Raw genomic sequence first — 16472 nt, 5'->3', positions numbered from 1 at the left:
GGGGCCGTAGGGGGCGGGTCCGCTGGCACGTGGAGGGGACGGGCTCTCCGGCGGCTGCGGCGCTGTGTGGGAGGGGCTGGGGATGTAGTGATTCTCGGGCTGGGGCAGGGGGGCTGCAGAAAAGGATAATTCGAGCTCTCCGGGCCAGACCCGACTGGGGCTGCTTCGTGCTTGCAGGCGACTCAGACGGATCTGGGAGGATCCCCGAGAGCCTGCTCCCTTATCGCCCCCCTTTCTCCTTTCTCCTTCTTTCTCTCTGGTTCCCCCGGGAAGGTGCACCTGGAACTGCTAGGCCTGGAGAGAGGGGCGGAGGTGGAGGTGGGAGGGGACGGGAAGGGGTGAGGCCCGAGGGAAGGGAGCTATTGGCGCGGGGGAGGCCGTGCCTGGGAGGCGGGTGTGGGGGAGCAGAGGTCGCTCCTCCCAGGCATCGCTTAAAGGGGGAACTTGAGTAGCTGCGGACGCCTCGAGGAAGCGGCTTACTGGGGCTCCGCGTTGTCTTTGAGGGTTCTTGGAGGGATAAGAACAGTGTGGCGTGGGCACAAAGAGGATGGGCAGTGTTAGGTTGGTGCCACTGGAGAGGACCGTGCCCAGAAGTCTGTGTAGAAAGAGCAGTACCAGGATGAAGACTCATTCAGGAAACAAAGAGGTGCTCCAGGAGAGGGTACGATGCCCACGACGGGGACCGCAATGCAAGGAGGTAGCACCTAGAAAGAGGGCACCGAGAGCTGTCGCCGCCTCCCAGTGAAAGCCCAGTGCCGGGTGAAGGCGCGCTAGATCAGTGTCCAGAAGAGGGTAGTATAGTGGGGTGACAGGCAGTACCAAGTTCAATTGGCAGCGTCCTAGGGGATCAGAGTGTGAGGTTAGTGCCAAGCAGGGCCAACGGAAGACGCGAGTGCTGAGAAGGTGAATCCCCAGGGGAGGGCACAATGCGGGCTTTCCTTTCCCTGAGAGTGACATCATGGCAAATTCCCAAACCGGACAGACCCGACTCGGGTGACGTCTAGCTGGTCCGAGCCAGCTCGGACCAGCGTGGGGGACTTTGGTGGCAGTCCGAGGGGCTGGGTACTACGTCCCGCTGGGCGGGCGCTCTGCGGGCGGGGCTCTGCTCCACCCGCCTGCTGCACGGACTGTGCCCTCGGCCGGCTCGCGGATCGCAGGGCAGGGCTCGGCCAGGGCTGGGCCAAGGATCAAGGTTCCTGGCTGGGTTAGGCCCCCAGGCTTTGCAAGCTTCGGGATCCGGGATCTAAAGAGGGCGCCGTAGAGCCGGTCGCGGCGCGGTACCCGCCGGGGGTGGAACCTAGTTTGTCCCCGCCTTGGGCGGAGTCACCGGGCTTTGAGACTCGCCCATCAGACCAGAGCAGCTCCGAGGTGGCCTTTCCCGGCGGAAGTTCAGGAGCCCCGAGGGGGAGGCAGCGGAAGTGGCCGCGGTCCTGCAGCCTGTGCGCATGCGCCCCTTGCCCGGCTGCCGCTTTTGGGGCGGTACTCTGCCCTGTCTTCTTTTCTCCGCGTGAGGGGGTCCGCGAATTCCCAGTCGTGGCCGCGCGCTCCGCACCTCTGCAGCTCTCGTGCCCCTTACGATGGCGGGCATCCTGTTCGAGGATATTTTTGATGTGAAAGACATTGACCCAGAAGGCAAGAAGTTTGACCGAGGTAAGGTGTGTAGCGGAGGTCTGTGGGAAGAGGCCAACATGCCCACCCAAGTGGTCCGCCCCACTCTCGGTACCTCCTTCAGGAAACAGTTGTTTGTTTGTTTTCATAATGAGGAACTTGAGACAGCTTTTCCTATTGTATTTGCGGTGTCTGGAGCCTGGGTGGCCCTTAGCTTTGGTGCTGGTAAACCCTTGGGCACCTCTCTAATCCCTGTTCAGCGTTGTGCTGTACCGTGCGCCTCTCTCGCACACTTCACTTTATGCTAGTAAGAGGTGGATGGGGCCTTACCTGTTTTGTTACTTAAGGCCATGCAGCGAGTTACCTGCCTGCCCTCCTAATCTATAGTTTTATATTGCTTCAAGAATTGTCAGCTCTTGGCCAAGTCCTCTTTGAATTTCATTCAGCTGTCTGCTTGGAATATTTATTTTCCTAGTGATCTGGAAGTTGTTTCTTCTCCTCTCACTTTGCCAGGAGACAAGTTTTTGTTTTTCGTGACACAGTCTCTCTGTGTAGGACATACTGGAGCTTGCTTTGTTGACCAGGCTGGCCCTGAACTCACAGAGATCCGCCTGCCTCTGCCTCCTAAGTGCTGGGATTAAAGGCGTGCACCACCACGCCCGGCATCATCATCATCATCATCATTACTTTATTATTTATTTTAATTATTTTATTTATAATTTTATTTTTTTTAAAGACAGGAGTCAGTTCTCAATACATTCTGCCGATTCCCTCAGCAGAGTGCCTGTCAGGAAGAAGGAATCTCTGTATAAGTGACTATCTTGTTCAGAGTTAAGTTTAGTCTGAATCATCCAGGCAGGCTTAGAGCCTAGAGACTGGTTGCTGCTAGAGAAATCTTGCTTCTTTCTTGGGATCCTGTCAGCTGCTGAGCTTTTGGCTTTCTTCCTTCTCGTGAATCTGATTCGGATTGCACTTGTGCTTCTGGGATGAAGAGCAAGGCTCGTGGGTGTGGGCCTGTTGGGTGGTTTATTCTCTTGCATTCGACCCGCAAGCCAGTGTCTGTAATCATGTCTGTCCCTCTTCCCCAGTGTCTCGGCTGCACTGTGAGAGTGAGTCTTTCAAGATGGACCTCATCTTAGATGTAAACATTCAGATTTACCCCGTGGACTTGGGTAAGTATCAGACACGGGCACCTGTAAGAGCTTTGCAGTCTTTGGGTTCTGCATCGTCGCTCTGATAGTGATGCTCTTTTCAGGTGACAAGTTCCGGTTGGTCATAGCTAGTACTTTGTATGAAGATGGTACTTTGGATGATGGCGAGTACAACCCCACGGATGACAGGCCTTCCAGGTGAGGGAAGTAAAGGAGGGACTCATTAGATAAGTACTATATTATGTATATTATAAAGAACTTTGTTTAATTCTAGGAAAAGACATTGTTGCACTTAGAATTCAGACAACCAGAACTGGGTGTGGTAGTTTGGGCCTGTAGTTCCGGGGCTCGGGGAGATGAGGCAGGAGAATCAGGAGTTCAAGAGTGTCTTTGGCAGCTGGGCGGTGATGGCGTACACCTTTAATCCCAGCACTCGGGAGGCAGAGGCAGGCGGATCTTTGTGAGTTCGAGGCCAGCCTGGTCTACAAGAGCTAGTTCCAGAGAAACCTTGTCTTGAACCCCCCCCCCCCCAAAAAAAAGAAGAATATCTTTGGCTTCACACCAAGTCTGAGGCTAACCTGGGCTCCCAGAGACCATGTCTCTAAAAAATATGAAAAAAGTTGAAACAACCAGCTTGATTACTTACTGAGAGCAGTGTGTGTAAGCTGGGAGCTGCAGCTGTTTATTTGAGATGGGGTCTCACTCTGTAGTCCTGGTTGGCCTACACTACGTAGACCAAGGTGGCCTCGAACTCACAGATGCTGTCTACCTCCTTTGCCTTCTGTGTTGGAATTAAAGGTGTGTGCTACCCTGCAGGTGTAGGTTTTTGTTTTTTTGTTTTGTTTTTTGAGACGGGTTTTGGAGCCTGTCTGGAACTAGCTCTTGTAGACCAGGCTGGCCTTGAACTCATAGAGATCTGCCTGCTGGGATTAAAGGTATGTAGGACTTCAGGTATAGCTTTTTTAAAGCCAAGAAAATAATTACATAGTATCCTAGATTTTGGGAGGGAGCTTAGTGTGATAGACTGCTGTAGTTGGCCTGGTGATGCACACACTTAATCCAGGAGGGAAAGGCAGGAGTAGCTCTGTGAGTTTGAGGCCAGCCTGGTCTACAGAGTCATTTAGGACAGCAATGGCTATAGACTGAATTTTCATTTCTCAGCTCCACTGCGTTCAGCCTTTCTTTCCTCATCGATAAAATACAGACGGTCCTGTCTCACTCACTGAACTGATGTGAGAGCCAAATACGGTTGTGCTTCTATGGCATTTCTTGATATCAGTTTCCATTTTAATTATTTTTATCTTTTTAGTTTTTTTGAGACAGGGTTTCTCTGTGTAGCCCTGACTGTCCTGGAACTCGCGCTGTAGACCAGGCTGGCCTCGAATTCAAGAGCTCCCCACCTGCCTCTGCCTCCTGAGTGCTCAGATTAAAGGCCTGTGCCACCACTGCCTGGCTCAGTTTCTGTTTTTTAAGGTCTCTCACGCTACTGATTGCTACGAAGAATAACTTGGCCTCTTGTTTGTAGGGCTGACCAGTTTGAGTATGTAATGTATGGGAAAGTGTACAGGATTGAGGGGGACGAGACCTCAACCGAAGCAGCGACACGTCTGTAAGTAACCTTGTCTGGAAAAGTCCTTCCCCATCCCTGTTCTGAAACTGCCATGTTTCTACATCCGCACTGGGCCCATGTTTTTCTAGTTGGGAATGATTTCCATACTGAATGTTGGTTACTTAACCACCGTTATCAAGATTTCAGGGCCCTGTAGTCCACAGGAGAGTTTGGCGGTCTTGGTTTGTGAGGGACAACAGAGGACATCTTCCTAGCTTTTCATGACTGACTGGGCCTTTGTGGTTTTATTTTTGCTTGTGTATGTGTTGCTACTCTGTAACTCAACCCTTGGTTCTTGGTTTCCCTGCCTATTTTTTTTTTCCTTTTCTTTAAAAGTCTGCTAAAACAATACGGTTGTCAGAAACTTGAAGCAGGGAGGTAATGTGAAAAAGAACCAGAGTTGCCCAGGAGAACCTTTTAGTACAGAGTTTGACTGACTGGTGTGGTGGCACCGTTTGATCCCAGCACACGGGAGGAAGAGGCAGGTGGATTTGCGAGATCAAGGTTAGACTGGTCTACAGACCAGAACAGCCAGGGCTACATAAGTGAGACCCTGTTTTGAGAAAACAAAAACAAACAAAAGAGTGTGAGTAGTCTAGCTTTTTTTTTCTTTGTTTATTCTACTCTTTAAGATCTTTTACAGTGTTTTCTTCTTTTGTTTAGCATAGTTCCCCTTGTTGATCAAAAACTCTCCCTCAATTTTTTTAATTTTTATTTATTTGTTTGTTTGTTTGTTTTGAGGCAGGTTCTCTCTATGTAGCCTGGGTTGTCCTGGAACTCAATATGTAGACCCGGACTGGTGTTGAATTCAGGGGACCTACTTGACTGTCTCCTGCTGCTGGGATTAAAGATATGTGCCACCCACCCGATTCCTTAGCATTTTCAAAAGAAGTATGTGTTTATTTGTGTGTGCACGTGTGCACATCTGTATGTGTACCATGTGCAGGCATGAGACCACCAAGATCAGAAGGGGACCTTTGGCACCTTGGGAATGGTGTTAGAGGTGGTTGTAAGATGCCCCGTGGGTGCTGGGGGAGTGAATCCAGGTCTTCTGCGTTCTTCCAGAACAGTAAGTGATTTTAAAGGCTGAGCCATCTCTCCAGTCCCTGCCTCCACAGTCCAGTAGCTGTATGGCACTGCAGTGAGTGGTGACACCTTCATTTGTGTGAATGACTACTCCCGTTCTGGGCACAGCAGTGTTTAGTCCACTGGGGTGAACAGCACACAGCACTGCTTTGTGTCTGCATTCAGTCTGTCCTACCCTGTGGTTCCTAATGACGAGTACTAGGGGAAGGAGAGTGCCTTAAAACAGACGGAGGGAGAGCTGCTGACAGCCGGTCCGGAGCGCAGACTCAGGGTCAAGGCCTTCTGTTTCAGCTCTGCGTATGTGTCCTATGGGGGCCTGCTCATGAGACTTCAGGGTGATGCCAACAACCTACATGGATTTGAGGTGGATTCCAGAGTGTATCTGCTGATGAAGAAGCTGGCGTTCTGAACCTCGTGGGAAACCAGCCTTGCTGCTTCGTCACTCAAGCTGTGGATGTTGTTCAACCCTGAGTAGAAGCTGGCCTCAACTCTGAGTAGAAGCTGGCCGTGTTCGCCTTCTAAAAGGACTGGGCTCTGTCCGCTGTGGGTGCGTCTTCAGTCTGCCTGGATCCGGTGGAAAACTCACTTGTCTGTGAAAGGCCAAGGGGGAGAGCTTAGCTTGAATCTCAAGTTGTGTCCGTGTGTTTGTTTTTTTTTTTTTATTAAAGTTTACTTTTTCAGACTCTTTTCTGAATTGGGGGTGGGGTCATCCAGGGTTTTGCTTTTGCCATGTACCCCAGACTGGGCTTGAACTTGATCCTCCTGCCACTGCCTTCTGAGTTCCTTAGATTTTACCAAACCTGGTTTATGCAATGCTGGGTCTCAAATCCATAGCCCTTCTGTGTGCTACAAAGGAATCTAAATGACTCTCTCTCTTTCTACCATCTGGGGACTGAATTGAGGTTTTGAGTTTTTTTTGTTTTTTCTAACCCCCAGTTGTCTCTTGATGTCCTGGGTTTGTCACAGGAGCTGGTTACCCTGCTGGGATGCCTGGGGTGTTTCCTTCCCCATCTTTTTCTTTAGTCTTTACAAGAGGTGTTAGAAACAGTGTTTAGAGAAATGGGTTGAAAATGAGTGGCCTCAGCAGGGAAGAGCAAAGAAGTTTGGTTTTTTCTTTTTTTTAAACTTTCCACAGTAGGGTGTGTGTGATAGATACATTGGGGGTTGGGATGAACTCTAATAGAATCTTTTAATCATCCCATGGACTCAGGCTTTTGAGGTGTTGGATTAGATTACAGTGGGAGGCCCTCATCAGAAATAGTGGTAGAATGTCAAAGCAGGCTGTCCCAGCAAGGAAAAGGGAGACTTAAGTAGAAATGTGTTTTGCTTAGAAGCTTTTAAAAAGATGTTTCAAACATTTGTTTTACTTGTATGTGTGTGAGGGAGAAGATAGCCTTGATGCGTCCCTTTTTCCAGACATTGCGCTCATGGACAGACTTGATGGCCACCTTCAGCTGCTCAGCCATCTTGCCAGCATCTCTTAGTTGTGTGTGTGTTAGGGAAGAAGTGATGGGCTCAGCTGCACAGAATGATTTGGTTTAGACGCTGCTTTGGTTCTGATGGTCCAAGGCTTACTAGGCAAGTGTCACATCGCTGAGCTGGATCTTCAGGCAGGGGTAAAACAATTTTTTAAAGGTGGAACCTGAAGTCCCAGCTGATCTGAGACCTTGGACTTGTGACTCTCCTGTCTCAACCCCGCAGTGCGTGCAAGCGCTTACAGGCATGCACCGACACACCTTCTTTCAGGGCTCGTCTTAAGACGGCAGATTTCAGATTGGTTTACATTGTAGAAACCAGTTCCAGATGCCTGGAACGTCAGCTCTGTTGGTTCAACATTCTCACTTGTCCTCTGACCGCTGAGAACCCTCAGTTTTGGTCTCTGGTGTATCTTGTTCTGGGTGCTGGCTCTTCTGTGTTTTATTGTGTTGAGAATTGAACCCAGGTCTTTGTGCTGGCAAGAGCCCTATCACTGAGCTATGTCCCTGCCGTGAAAATTAATTTTTTTTTTTTTTTATTTTCAAGACAGGGTTTCTCTGTAGTTTTTGGTGCCTGTCCTGGAACTAGCTCTTGTAGACCAGGCTGGCCTCGAACTCACAAAGATCCTCCTGCCTCTGCCTCCCGAGTGCTGGGATTAAAGGCGTGCGCCACCACCACCCGCCTGAAAATTAATTTTTGAGACAGTCTTTTGTAGTCTGTGTTGTACTCAGAGTCCTTAAACTCCTGGTCCTCCTGTATTGAGTTTACAGACGTGTACCATCACATCCATGTCTTTTTGTCTTTTAACTCTGATTATTTGTGTGTGGTGTATATGTGCAATGTGGACATCAGCATGTGATGGCATGTATGAGGAAGACAACTGTGGGAGTTGGTGTTTTTGTTTTCCATGGCTTCCAGGCATCAGACTCATGTCAGGCTTGCATGTTAAGCCCTTTCACCTATTGAGCCATCTCACCCACCCTAAATTTAGTTATTTATTTTGTTTTTTTTGAGACAGGGTTTCTCTGTAGCTTTGGAGTCTGCCCTCCTAAATTTATTTATTTATTTATTTTTGGTTTTTCGAGACAGGGTTTCTCTGTGGTTTTGGAGCCTGTCCTGGAACTAGCTCTGTAGACCAGGCTGGTCTCGAACTCACAGAGATCCGCCTGCCTCTGCCTCCCGAGTGCTGGGATTAAAGGCGTGCGCCACCATCGCCCGGCCTAAATTTATTTTTAAGTGTTAAGTTTAACCTCCTTTAGTGTTACAACAAATTACAAATTATACTTACCCTAGAATTTGTTGGTAAACTACTCTTGCCTAGAAACTGACACTCTGAGATTTTGATAACATTCTTTAGCTTTGTGCATTTGTTGACTTCTGCCCCAGGTTCTGCCCACAGGGACACCTGGAGATGACTGAATTTTCATCCCCACCACAAGCTCTGGTCTTCCCAGAGCTTTTTAAGAATGTATTTACAGTTAGGTGGTGGTGGCACCCGCCTTTAATCCCAGCACTCTAGAGGCAGAGGCAGATGGATCTCTGAATTTGAGGCCAGCCTGGTCTACAAAGTGAGTTCCAGGATAGCCAGAGCTACACAATGAAATCCTGTTTTGAAAAAAACAAACCACAAGAGCGGACAACATCTCTATTACATAGACTGACTGGAGGGCATCAGACGCCACCATACTGGGTAGGGCTGCGACTCAGGCTGGGTATCCTTTCTCTGCCTGAAGGCTGTGTGACCATCGGGAAGCCCTTCTGGTCTTGGTGTCTTCATGTGTAGAACAGATGGCTAATGTCTACCATACAGAGTTGTTGGGGGGAGATTCTGGGGCACCTATTGCCTCTGTGAAGAACACTGTTCTCTTGCTTTTGCTGTGGCAGTGTTTGGAATTCTGAGATCCTGGCTTCTCTGCCTTCATGGCAGCCTCCTCCTGTACTCTGGGACAGGAGTGAGGAAGACGCCTCCCTCCCACCAGCCTTCTCACAGGCTCTGGGGTAGCAGGTAAACCCCGGCAATACAGTTTTGTTTTTGTGTAACGTAAACTTCTAGCACCAACAAAGCACTTAACTTGCAAAACCCCCAGAAGTTTGCCTTCATTTTGGGGGTTCCCAGTGGAGTTCAAGGTGGTCACACAAGGCTGCTTTTTAGATGCATTTGTGGGAAGTAGAAAGCCTTAGCTGCTCTGCTTATCCTGCTGTGTGAGCTAGGGAGCCTTGCTCTTGCCACTTCCTGCACTTCCGCCTGACCTCCACAGGAGGGAAGCAGGAGCCCAGGCCTGGCTAAGCTCCTGCTGAGCTGCTGCTGCACTTAGCTGTTTGCTCAGCTGCCACGTCCAGGTCTAGTCTTTACTGAACCATTTGCACAGCCTTACCTGGGGAATGGGGTTCCCCAGGCTTCCTGTTAGCTTTCCTGGGAGGCAGGGTCCAGGAGATCTGTTGCCCCGGAGAAGAATATTGCTCCCTTGATTTTTAGTTGGCTCTTGGATGCTCTCATTTATTCTCCTACAGGCTCAGTTTTGTCTCTAAATAGGGGTGTCTGTCTAAGAGGTAACTTGTTATTCCTTTATCAAGAGGACCAGTCTCACTGAGACAGAGAACTGAATGAGCGCATGGGGTGGGAGTAAAGGAAATGACCTTTTTGTTTTCTGATACAATGTTAATATCTACCTCTAAGGCTTGGCCTGTCTGGGCCTTTGTAGAAAACACATAGAAAGAATTAGTGATTTTCAAATTTATACAGAAAATAGACCAAAGATAATTAGCTGCTCTGAATATTGTTGATAGGTTAAAAAAATAGTTCCTGAAATTTTATGATCGCCTGTCCCGGGAAGCCCTTTCCCAGGGCTTTGGGTTTCAGGGAAAGCAGGACGTCCAGTGCAGCTGCAGCTGCCTCTCCTGGGGAAGGCTTGTGTCTGAGAGACACTGCAGATACTGGCTGCGCCTGTGCCCCTTACGCTTCCTGAGGCAAATTCTGGGAGTGGGGGGACGCTGCAACTAGACGCGGGCTGGCAGAGGTAGGCACAGTGGTGGAGGGATCAGGAAGCAGGGGGTGGAACTGGGGTGGAGACCTATGGGTGGGCAAGGTGGGTGAAGGAGAGAAGAGTGTGTGTCCGTCAGGAGCATGGGTAGGAGAAGGGGGATATCCACTTTGGAGGTTGGGTGGCAGGGAGCCTTTGTTCAAAGCTCCTGGCAGAACTGAGGTGTCCAGGGTCTGAAGTGAGGCTGCGCCAAAGAGCCCATGAGTTCCATTCCCAGGTTCGTGTGTCTTGTTCAGGTATCCAGGGATTTGGTCTGGGAACCAGGAGGTTTGATTCAGCTGACCAGGGATAACCTTGGTCGCAAGTCCTTGAACCCTGTTCAGAAGCCCAGGGCCAGGAGTTCCGGTGACAACACTGAAGTTCGACTCTAGCCATCCAGAAGTCCTGTTTGGGAGCTTGTGTAGTGTGAGGAGTTGGGAGGTCCTGCTCGGGACAGCCGTGTTGGGCAGGGCCCGCCTGACGCAGAGGGTGGGACCTTCTACAAGCAGCAGGAAGCGCACCTTTCCTCTCAGCAGTTGGTGCAAGCTCGCGAAGATGGCCTTGGGATCCTTGTGAGCTGTGGTCCTGCCCTGTGGGGGAAGCTGAGGGCAGAGGATGGGCCTGAGGCCAGAGAGCAGGCCCATGTACCAGGCCTCTCTTGACTAAGGAGGAAAAGGTCATTGCCAGCAGCCAGGTGTTATGTTTGGGAGGCAGCACTCCTTATAGGCCAGCCTTTTTACACTTAAGGTACCCAGAATTCCTTGTCTCCCCCAAGTCTTTAGAGGGACTAGTAACGGTGGTTTTTAGAGGTCTCTTGCCCACGGACTTACCTGGGTCCCTAGGAGGCCCTGCAGGGCCCCCAAGAGGAGGCGAACCTGCCTGGAAAGCTGTCCCAGGAGGGAGGAGAGGCAGGAGGGTTCCAGCTGTCCTCGCGCTGCCATCACCCCCTCCAGGAGAAGGGTAGCTGCTCCTAGAATGTCCTGAGCCTTGGTCTGTGCCTGGGAAACAGGAGAAGTGGTCTGTTTCAGAAACGTGCTAATAATGGGTGGGGAGCCCATGGAGTAGCCAGCGGGATGAATCATAGGAGCTGGGAATTGGACAGGATGAGGGTCCCACCCATCACAGGAATTCCTTCGCAGTCTCCTAACAACTGGCCATTGGCCTCTGCTTCAGTAACTCCGGTATCCATCAACCTAGCCCAGTCTTGTGTGGACTTCTGGTCAGAAAGCCACCCTACCTGCGTGCAGCTTTTAGCTCTAGGCTGCAGTGCTGCAAGTCTGTTCTTTCTGCTACAGAATTGCTGTGCCATTTCTAAGCTAAACGTAGCAACAGGACTGTCCCAGTAACCACGAAGAGGACGGGAAGGGACTTAACAAATGGCAGAGCTGGGTCTGATGCCACATGCCTGTAATCCTAGCACTTAAGGGGTGCTGACACAGGAGGCTTCCAAGTTCAGGGCCAGCCTGGAATACATAGTGAGACCCTGTCACGAACACAGAGCTGGAGCTGGGGTCTGTAGTGCCATCATCCTTCTCCAGACCAGGAAGCACATTCTTCGGAGTATAGGCATGTGCCACCTGGCTTGATTTTGCTTTTTTTTTTTCTTGAGACAAAGCCTCACTGTATAGCCTAAGCTATCCTGCCGCTCATCCTTCTACCCCACCTTCCGAGCTGCTGGGATTTCTAGTTTGTATCGCCATGCCCAGCAAAGGGTTTGAATCTTGATTTTGCCTATATTTTAGTGATACTTTCTTCTTTCTGTCACCTGTGGACAGTAGCTCAGACTTCCTTCATGCCAACTAAGAAGATTGTGGCACCATCGAAATGGCTCAGAGAGTAAAGATGCTTGTGGCCAAGGTTGATGACCTGACTTCAGTCTCTGGGACTTACACGGTAGAAGGAGAGAATCAGTCTTGCAGATTGTCCTCTGACCCCCATATGTACACCATGGCATGACCCCACCATATTTATAAATAAATGGGTTTAAAAAAATTAGATCGAAAGCCTGTTGGTGGTGGGGCCTTTAATCCCAGCACTTGGGAGGTGGAGGCAGGCTGATCTCTGTGAGTTCAAGGCCAGCCTGGTCTACAAGAGTTAGTTCCAGGATGGGCTCCAAAGCTACAGAGAAATTTTGTCTCAAAAGCAAAACAAAACAACAAAAAGATTGAAGCCGGACACTAGTGGTACATGTCTTTAATCCCAGCACTTGGGAGGCAGAGATAGGCAGATCTCTGTGAGTTAGAGGCTAGCCTGGTCTACAGAGCGAGTTCCAGGACAGGCTCCAAAGCTACAGAAAAACCCTGTCTTGAAAAACGAAATGATCATCATATTGAACAACAATAAGAATAGGTCAAAGGTTAGAGAAGATCTGTTTGTCACTGTTTCCTGAGTGCTGAGATTAAAGGCATGAGCCACCAGCCAAGCCTCTTTGATATATTGGTCAGAAATTTGTCCTCATTTCCTCAAGATCTCGTCACTGGTGACTGTAAATTGGGTTAAGGTGCCCAAGTTGAAGGTGAGACTTTTCGGGAACTCAAGAATTTTAGGAGGCTAGAGAGAGAGGGATCAGTAGTTCAGAGCACTTGCTGCTTCCAGATGACCCAGGTTCAATTCCTAGCATGCAGGCAAAACACCTATATAGATTAAAAACAAAAACTACTGTGGGGAATAGTAGGGATCTGATGAGATTTCTCTCCCATCCCCCCCCTTTTGTCTTTTTTTTTGAGATGGGAGCCTCAGTCTGTAGCCCAGGCTGGCCTGGACTCATAGTACCTCCGAGGCTGGCCTTAGGCTGAGGGAAGCGGTCAAGGATGCTCTTACCGTCTGGGCTTTCCATTCTCCCAGGCTGAAGTCCACAGCAGGCAGCAGGACAGGTGTAGACAGAGGGTTGATGTCAGGGCACTGACTCTGTGAAGAAAGATGGGTAGGGAGGAAAGAAGCTGAAACAGAGAGCAGGATGGTGGCCCGTGACGGAGGTGCTCTCCCTTGGTACCGTTCCCATCTTAGAGCCTTTAAGGGATCAGGACATTGTGGCCTTGCCAAAGACAGTACTGGAGTGAGAGGATGTGAAAGAGTGAGTACCTTATCAGGTAGGTGGAGAGGAGGCCTAGTGCTTGGGATGCTCACCAGTCGGCTGTGAAGGAGATGGGAGTCACGAAGCAGTTTATTTAGGAGTCGGGGGTCACAGGCAGGAGGAGCTGGGCTGGACAGAGTTATTCTTGCAGTAAGGAGAAGCATGGCCACCAGGAGCAAATCTTAGACAAGGAGAAGTGAAGTTGAAGGGTCCGTAAAGAGACAATCACTCTTAGGTGGTGACTCAGGGATTCCTATTTGAAACCTAGGGGTCTGCTGTCCAGACAAAACCCTTTTCTCAGGAGCCTGGGCTTTCCGGCCCTCTGCTTCTGTAGCATCATCCCCACCTCTTACCGCACCAAGCCATTCTTGAACTTGTTCCTAGCTCCCCGAGTGTTTTCTTACCAGTCAGCTCCATTCTGGCTAGGGCGTCTGGCAGGTGTGGCTCCCTGGATGGGGCCTCTCCCCTGACTCTTTCCTGGGGCCATGGAGGCGGCTTGAGCTCTTATACGTTTGTGCAGAGTGGTGTGGGGCACAGGTGGGCCAAGGAAGCTATCCTGAAAATGACAGAGAGAGTGAATCTACCAAGTTTCAAAAGACTGCTTGGCATGGGGAAACACATGCTTGGAGCTTCTGGCTGGCCAGGACCAAAGTTGTTAGCGCTCCATCTGCTCCCATGTTTTCTTGTGACTGAAGCATATAGTATCTCCTCTTTGTGAGGGCTCTTTGGTGACTCGGATATGGTTTTACTTCCCTGTCTGCCAATTGTTGCCCTGCTGAGTGCAGCAAGACATGACATACACACACATATCTTTTTTGTTTGTTTGTTGTTTGTTCTGTTTGAGACAGGGTTTCTCTGTAGTTTTGGAGAGTCTGTCCTGGAACTCACAGAGATCCGCCTGTCTCTGCTTCCCGAGTGCTGGTATTAAAGGCATGTGCCACCACCTCCTGGCTACACACATATCTCAGTTGGGCTCAAATTCTGTGCAACACTGGTTGTTAGTGGGTGAGAATGTGGGATGGGAATAAAGAACGGAAGTGTTGTGTAAATCTGGGGAAGAGTAAAAAAATGGGTTATCAGCTAAAAAGAGGAAGTGGCAGCTGAGTACATGTGTTGAAGGACAGCCATAGTGTTGGAAGTGGGGCTGAGGCAGGGGAGTGGATAACATATAACGGACCACCAGAAGCAGGAATTAAGAAGAGACACTAGTTTCTCCTTCTTTCTCTGGTCACCCCACAAATAAAACCTGGGATTCTTGTTTGGACTTCCAAGTTCTGAAATGCCCGGCTATTCAAATCAAAGGGCTAACAGTACTAGAACTTCCTGAGGCAAGTGACCCAGGATGAGACACGGAGAGCAAAATGCCACCTACCCCGCATGGCTTATCTCACCTTAGACACTTGCCAATGCATCCATCTCAGCTGCACCTGCCTCCCCGCCCCCTCCAGGTCCCTTCCAGTCCCTTCCTAGGACCCCCCACTATTCACAAGTTGAGCAAAGAGGCCTGCACCTGATTCAATATTGGGATCTCCTGTAGGTCTGTCAACACATGCAAGCCCTCCTCCCATTACCCTCTTCTTGTGCCTTGGCTCACCTGACCCAGCTTTCCCAGTCTCAGGATTCAGAACCTTAAGCTATCTTGAATGACCATATGAGAATGGGGATTAGGATTATGTCCCTTAGTGCCGAGTTCTCTAGCCCGACACACACTTCCTTTCTTATTTTCTCATGGACCCGAGGCAGCCAGGACTATTCTGAATTCGACCAAGTCTGTGAATAGTCCCTCATAAACCAGTACCCAACCCCCTTTCCCTGCTCTGTCCTGCTCCTCCCATTCTGGGAAGGCTCCACTCTTCTTGACAAAGGTCAGTGCCTGTAGGTTCCAGTTTGCCTGCCCCTCCCCCAGCTAAGAGCCCAGTTCTTTTTTGTTCTTCATACCATTCCCTCACTTAACCCCAAACTGTGCTTGTCACTCACCGGGTGGAGAAGGGCTCCAGGACCAAGGTGCACAGCAGGCAGCACTCTGGGGAGCAGGTAGGTAGGAAGACACTCGCTGGGGCACAGCCCCTCCTCTGCAGTAGGGTCACAAGCCTGCCCAGGCCACTTCCACCCAATCAGAAAGCTGTGAGCCACCAAACCCTGGTGAAGGCCCCCGGAAATGACGAGTTCTTTTCCTACCTACTGGACCTGGAGCCCCTGCCTGAACCATGGTCCATGAATTGAGCCCAGCTCCTCCACCCACACACACTCCAGTGAGGATTTACATAGGGGGAGCTGTCTCATGTCCTAGGGAACCTGGGACCTTGGGATCTGGATGAGGGAGAGAGGAGAGGGTTTAGTCCAGGAGCAATCTGTCAGAATACATCTGTCCATGGGAAAGAGAGGTCTTGTTTTAGATTGATGGAGTCTCAGTTCCTAGCTCTCCAAATTTCTTTTCCCTGAATGCTATACCTGCTCCCGAAATCCAACAGCACCTTAGCTTTCTTGGTATTTCTCAACTGGCAATTTATGTGTTGCCTGTGTTAGAGAATGATCATGTTATAGGAAAGAGGCTATGGGCAGTTTGAAGGAGCTGGGCAGGGAAAGGGTACGTGTTTGTTAAGACTGGGCCCAAAGCACACCTTTAATCCCAGTATTTGGGAGGCAGAGGCAGGTGGATCTCTGAGTTTGAGGTTAACCTGTTTTACCTAGTGAGTTCCAAGCCAGCCATGGCTACATACTGAGAATCTGTCTAAAAAAGAAAGAAAAACAGACAGATTGACTGGACTCAGGTGCCTTTCTTTCTACTGGGGGAACAGGAACCTGGCTATCTAAACACAGTGCTGTGTACAGGCCTGCCCTTGATTGCCCAATGGCCCTCTTCCATTCCTACCATTATACATGTGACAAGAGAAATAACCAGCCCCATCTGTCCCTGTCTTGGGGAAGACAGTTGCTGAGCCTCCCCCACAATAACTCTCTGCTGGCTCCTCTCTTTCTTCCTTTGGCCCTGGCCCTAGCTCCCGTGCTTTCTCCTCAGTCCCTGTCTCCCCACAGTCCCTGTCCTCAGGGGTCTCCTGGCCTGACCTTACGCTCTCTCCCTTGTTCTTCCTCGGCCTTTCTCCCGTGCCTTCGCTGAGGATGGGCTGTCCACTCAGGAGTATGGCCCAGATCCCGGAATTCTCTAGTTCAATAAGAAGAGATGCCTCCTAAGATTAGGAAGCCCGGTGCTGGGAATAGTGGGAAGAATGGGGGTGGAGGAGATGGGGAGGCAGGACTAGAGAAGCCGGACAAAGGAGGTTGGGGGATGAACTGGAGAGGGAGAGGGTGGTCCCTTGGATAAAGAGAAAGGGTGAGAAAGCCAGGTGATGGTTAGATGGACTTGTGAACAGGTTATAAGGCGGAGGTTATTACTCCGCTGGGTGTAGGGAGGACTTTTTGATTCTTACTTGGTCCCTGTCCCTGGGAAC

General features: G+C 50.1%; 2 protein-coding genes across 3 annotated transcripts; one reads left to right on the top strand and one right to left on the bottom strand.

Moving 5' to 3' along the window:
* Positions 1 to 445: 445 nt before the first annotated feature.
* Positions 446 to 6136, top strand: Polr2h (RNA polymerase II, I and III subunit H). Its single transcript, XM_075968197.1, has 5 exons — positions 446 to 1650; positions 2697 to 2780; positions 2864 to 2957; positions 4285 to 4368; positions 5746 to 6136. The coding sequence occupies exons 1-5, from the start codon at positions 1578 to 1580 to the stop codon at positions 5861 to 5863; spliced, it is 453 nt and encodes a 150-aa protein (XP_075824312.1). The 5' UTR covers positions 446 to 1577; the 3' UTR covers positions 5864 to 6136.
* A 3517-nt stretch (positions 6137 to 9653) lies between these two features.
* Thpo (thrombopoietin) lies at positions 9654 to 16287 on the bottom strand. 2 transcript variants are annotated; one of them, XM_075968183.1, is made up of 7 exons: positions 15202 to 16287; positions 15001 to 15046; positions 13428 to 13579; positions 13077 to 13204; positions 12771 to 12857; positions 10781 to 10948; positions 9654 to 10552 (listed from the first exon to the last, which is right to left on the bottom strand). In XM_075968183.1, exons 3-7 carry the CDS (start codon positions 13438 to 13440, stop codon positions 9884 to 9886), a joined length of 1065 nt encoding a protein of 354 aa, XP_075824298.1. In that variant the 5' UTR covers positions 13441 to 13579; positions 15001 to 15046; positions 15202 to 16287; the 3' UTR covers positions 9654 to 9883. The 2 variants fall into 2 exon arrangements, with proteins under 2 accessions (XP_075824298.1, XP_075824288.1); XM_075968173.1 differs by having other exon boundaries at positions 15001 to 16287.
* Positions 16288 to 16472: the final 185 nt, after the last annotated feature.

This window comes from Microtus pennsylvanicus, chromosome 1 (genome assembly GCF_037038515.1).
Source record: "Microtus pennsylvanicus isolate mMicPen1 chromosome 1, mMicPen1.hap1, whole genome shotgun sequence".
Classification (NCBI taxonomy): domain Eukaryota; kingdom Metazoa; phylum Chordata; class Mammalia; order Rodentia; family Cricetidae; genus Microtus; species Microtus pennsylvanicus.
This window is presented reverse-complemented; position numbering and strand designations above follow the sequence as displayed.

What these genes read in the sequence shown, in the direction of transcription:
- Thpo (XM_075968173.1), bottom strand. An exon ending in GAGAATGGAAAGCCCAGACG is followed by an intron (nt 10,949 to 12,770) that starts GTAAGAGCATCC and finishes CCTGTTTCCCAG; the next exon opens with GCACAGACCAAGGCTCAGGA. An exon ending in AGGGCCTCCTAGGGACCCAG is followed by an intron (nt 10,553 to 10,780) that starts GTAAGTCCGTGG and finishes CTCTGCCCTCAG; the next exon opens with CTTCCCCCACAGGGCAGGAC.
- Polr2h (XM_075968197.1), top strand. Translation starts at nt 1,578, where the DNA reads ATGGCGGGCATCCTGTTCGAGGATATTTTTGATGTGAAAGACATTGAC. An exon ending in ACGGATGACAGGCCTTCCAG is followed by an intron (nt 2,958 to 4,284) that starts GTGAGGGAAGTA and finishes TCTTGTTTGTAG; the next exon opens with GGCTGACCAGTTTGAGTATG. An exon ending in ACCGAAGCAGCGACACGTCT is followed by an intron (nt 4,369 to 5,745) that starts GTAAGTAACCTT and finishes CTTCTGTTTCAG; the next exon opens with CTCTGCGTATGTGTCCTATG.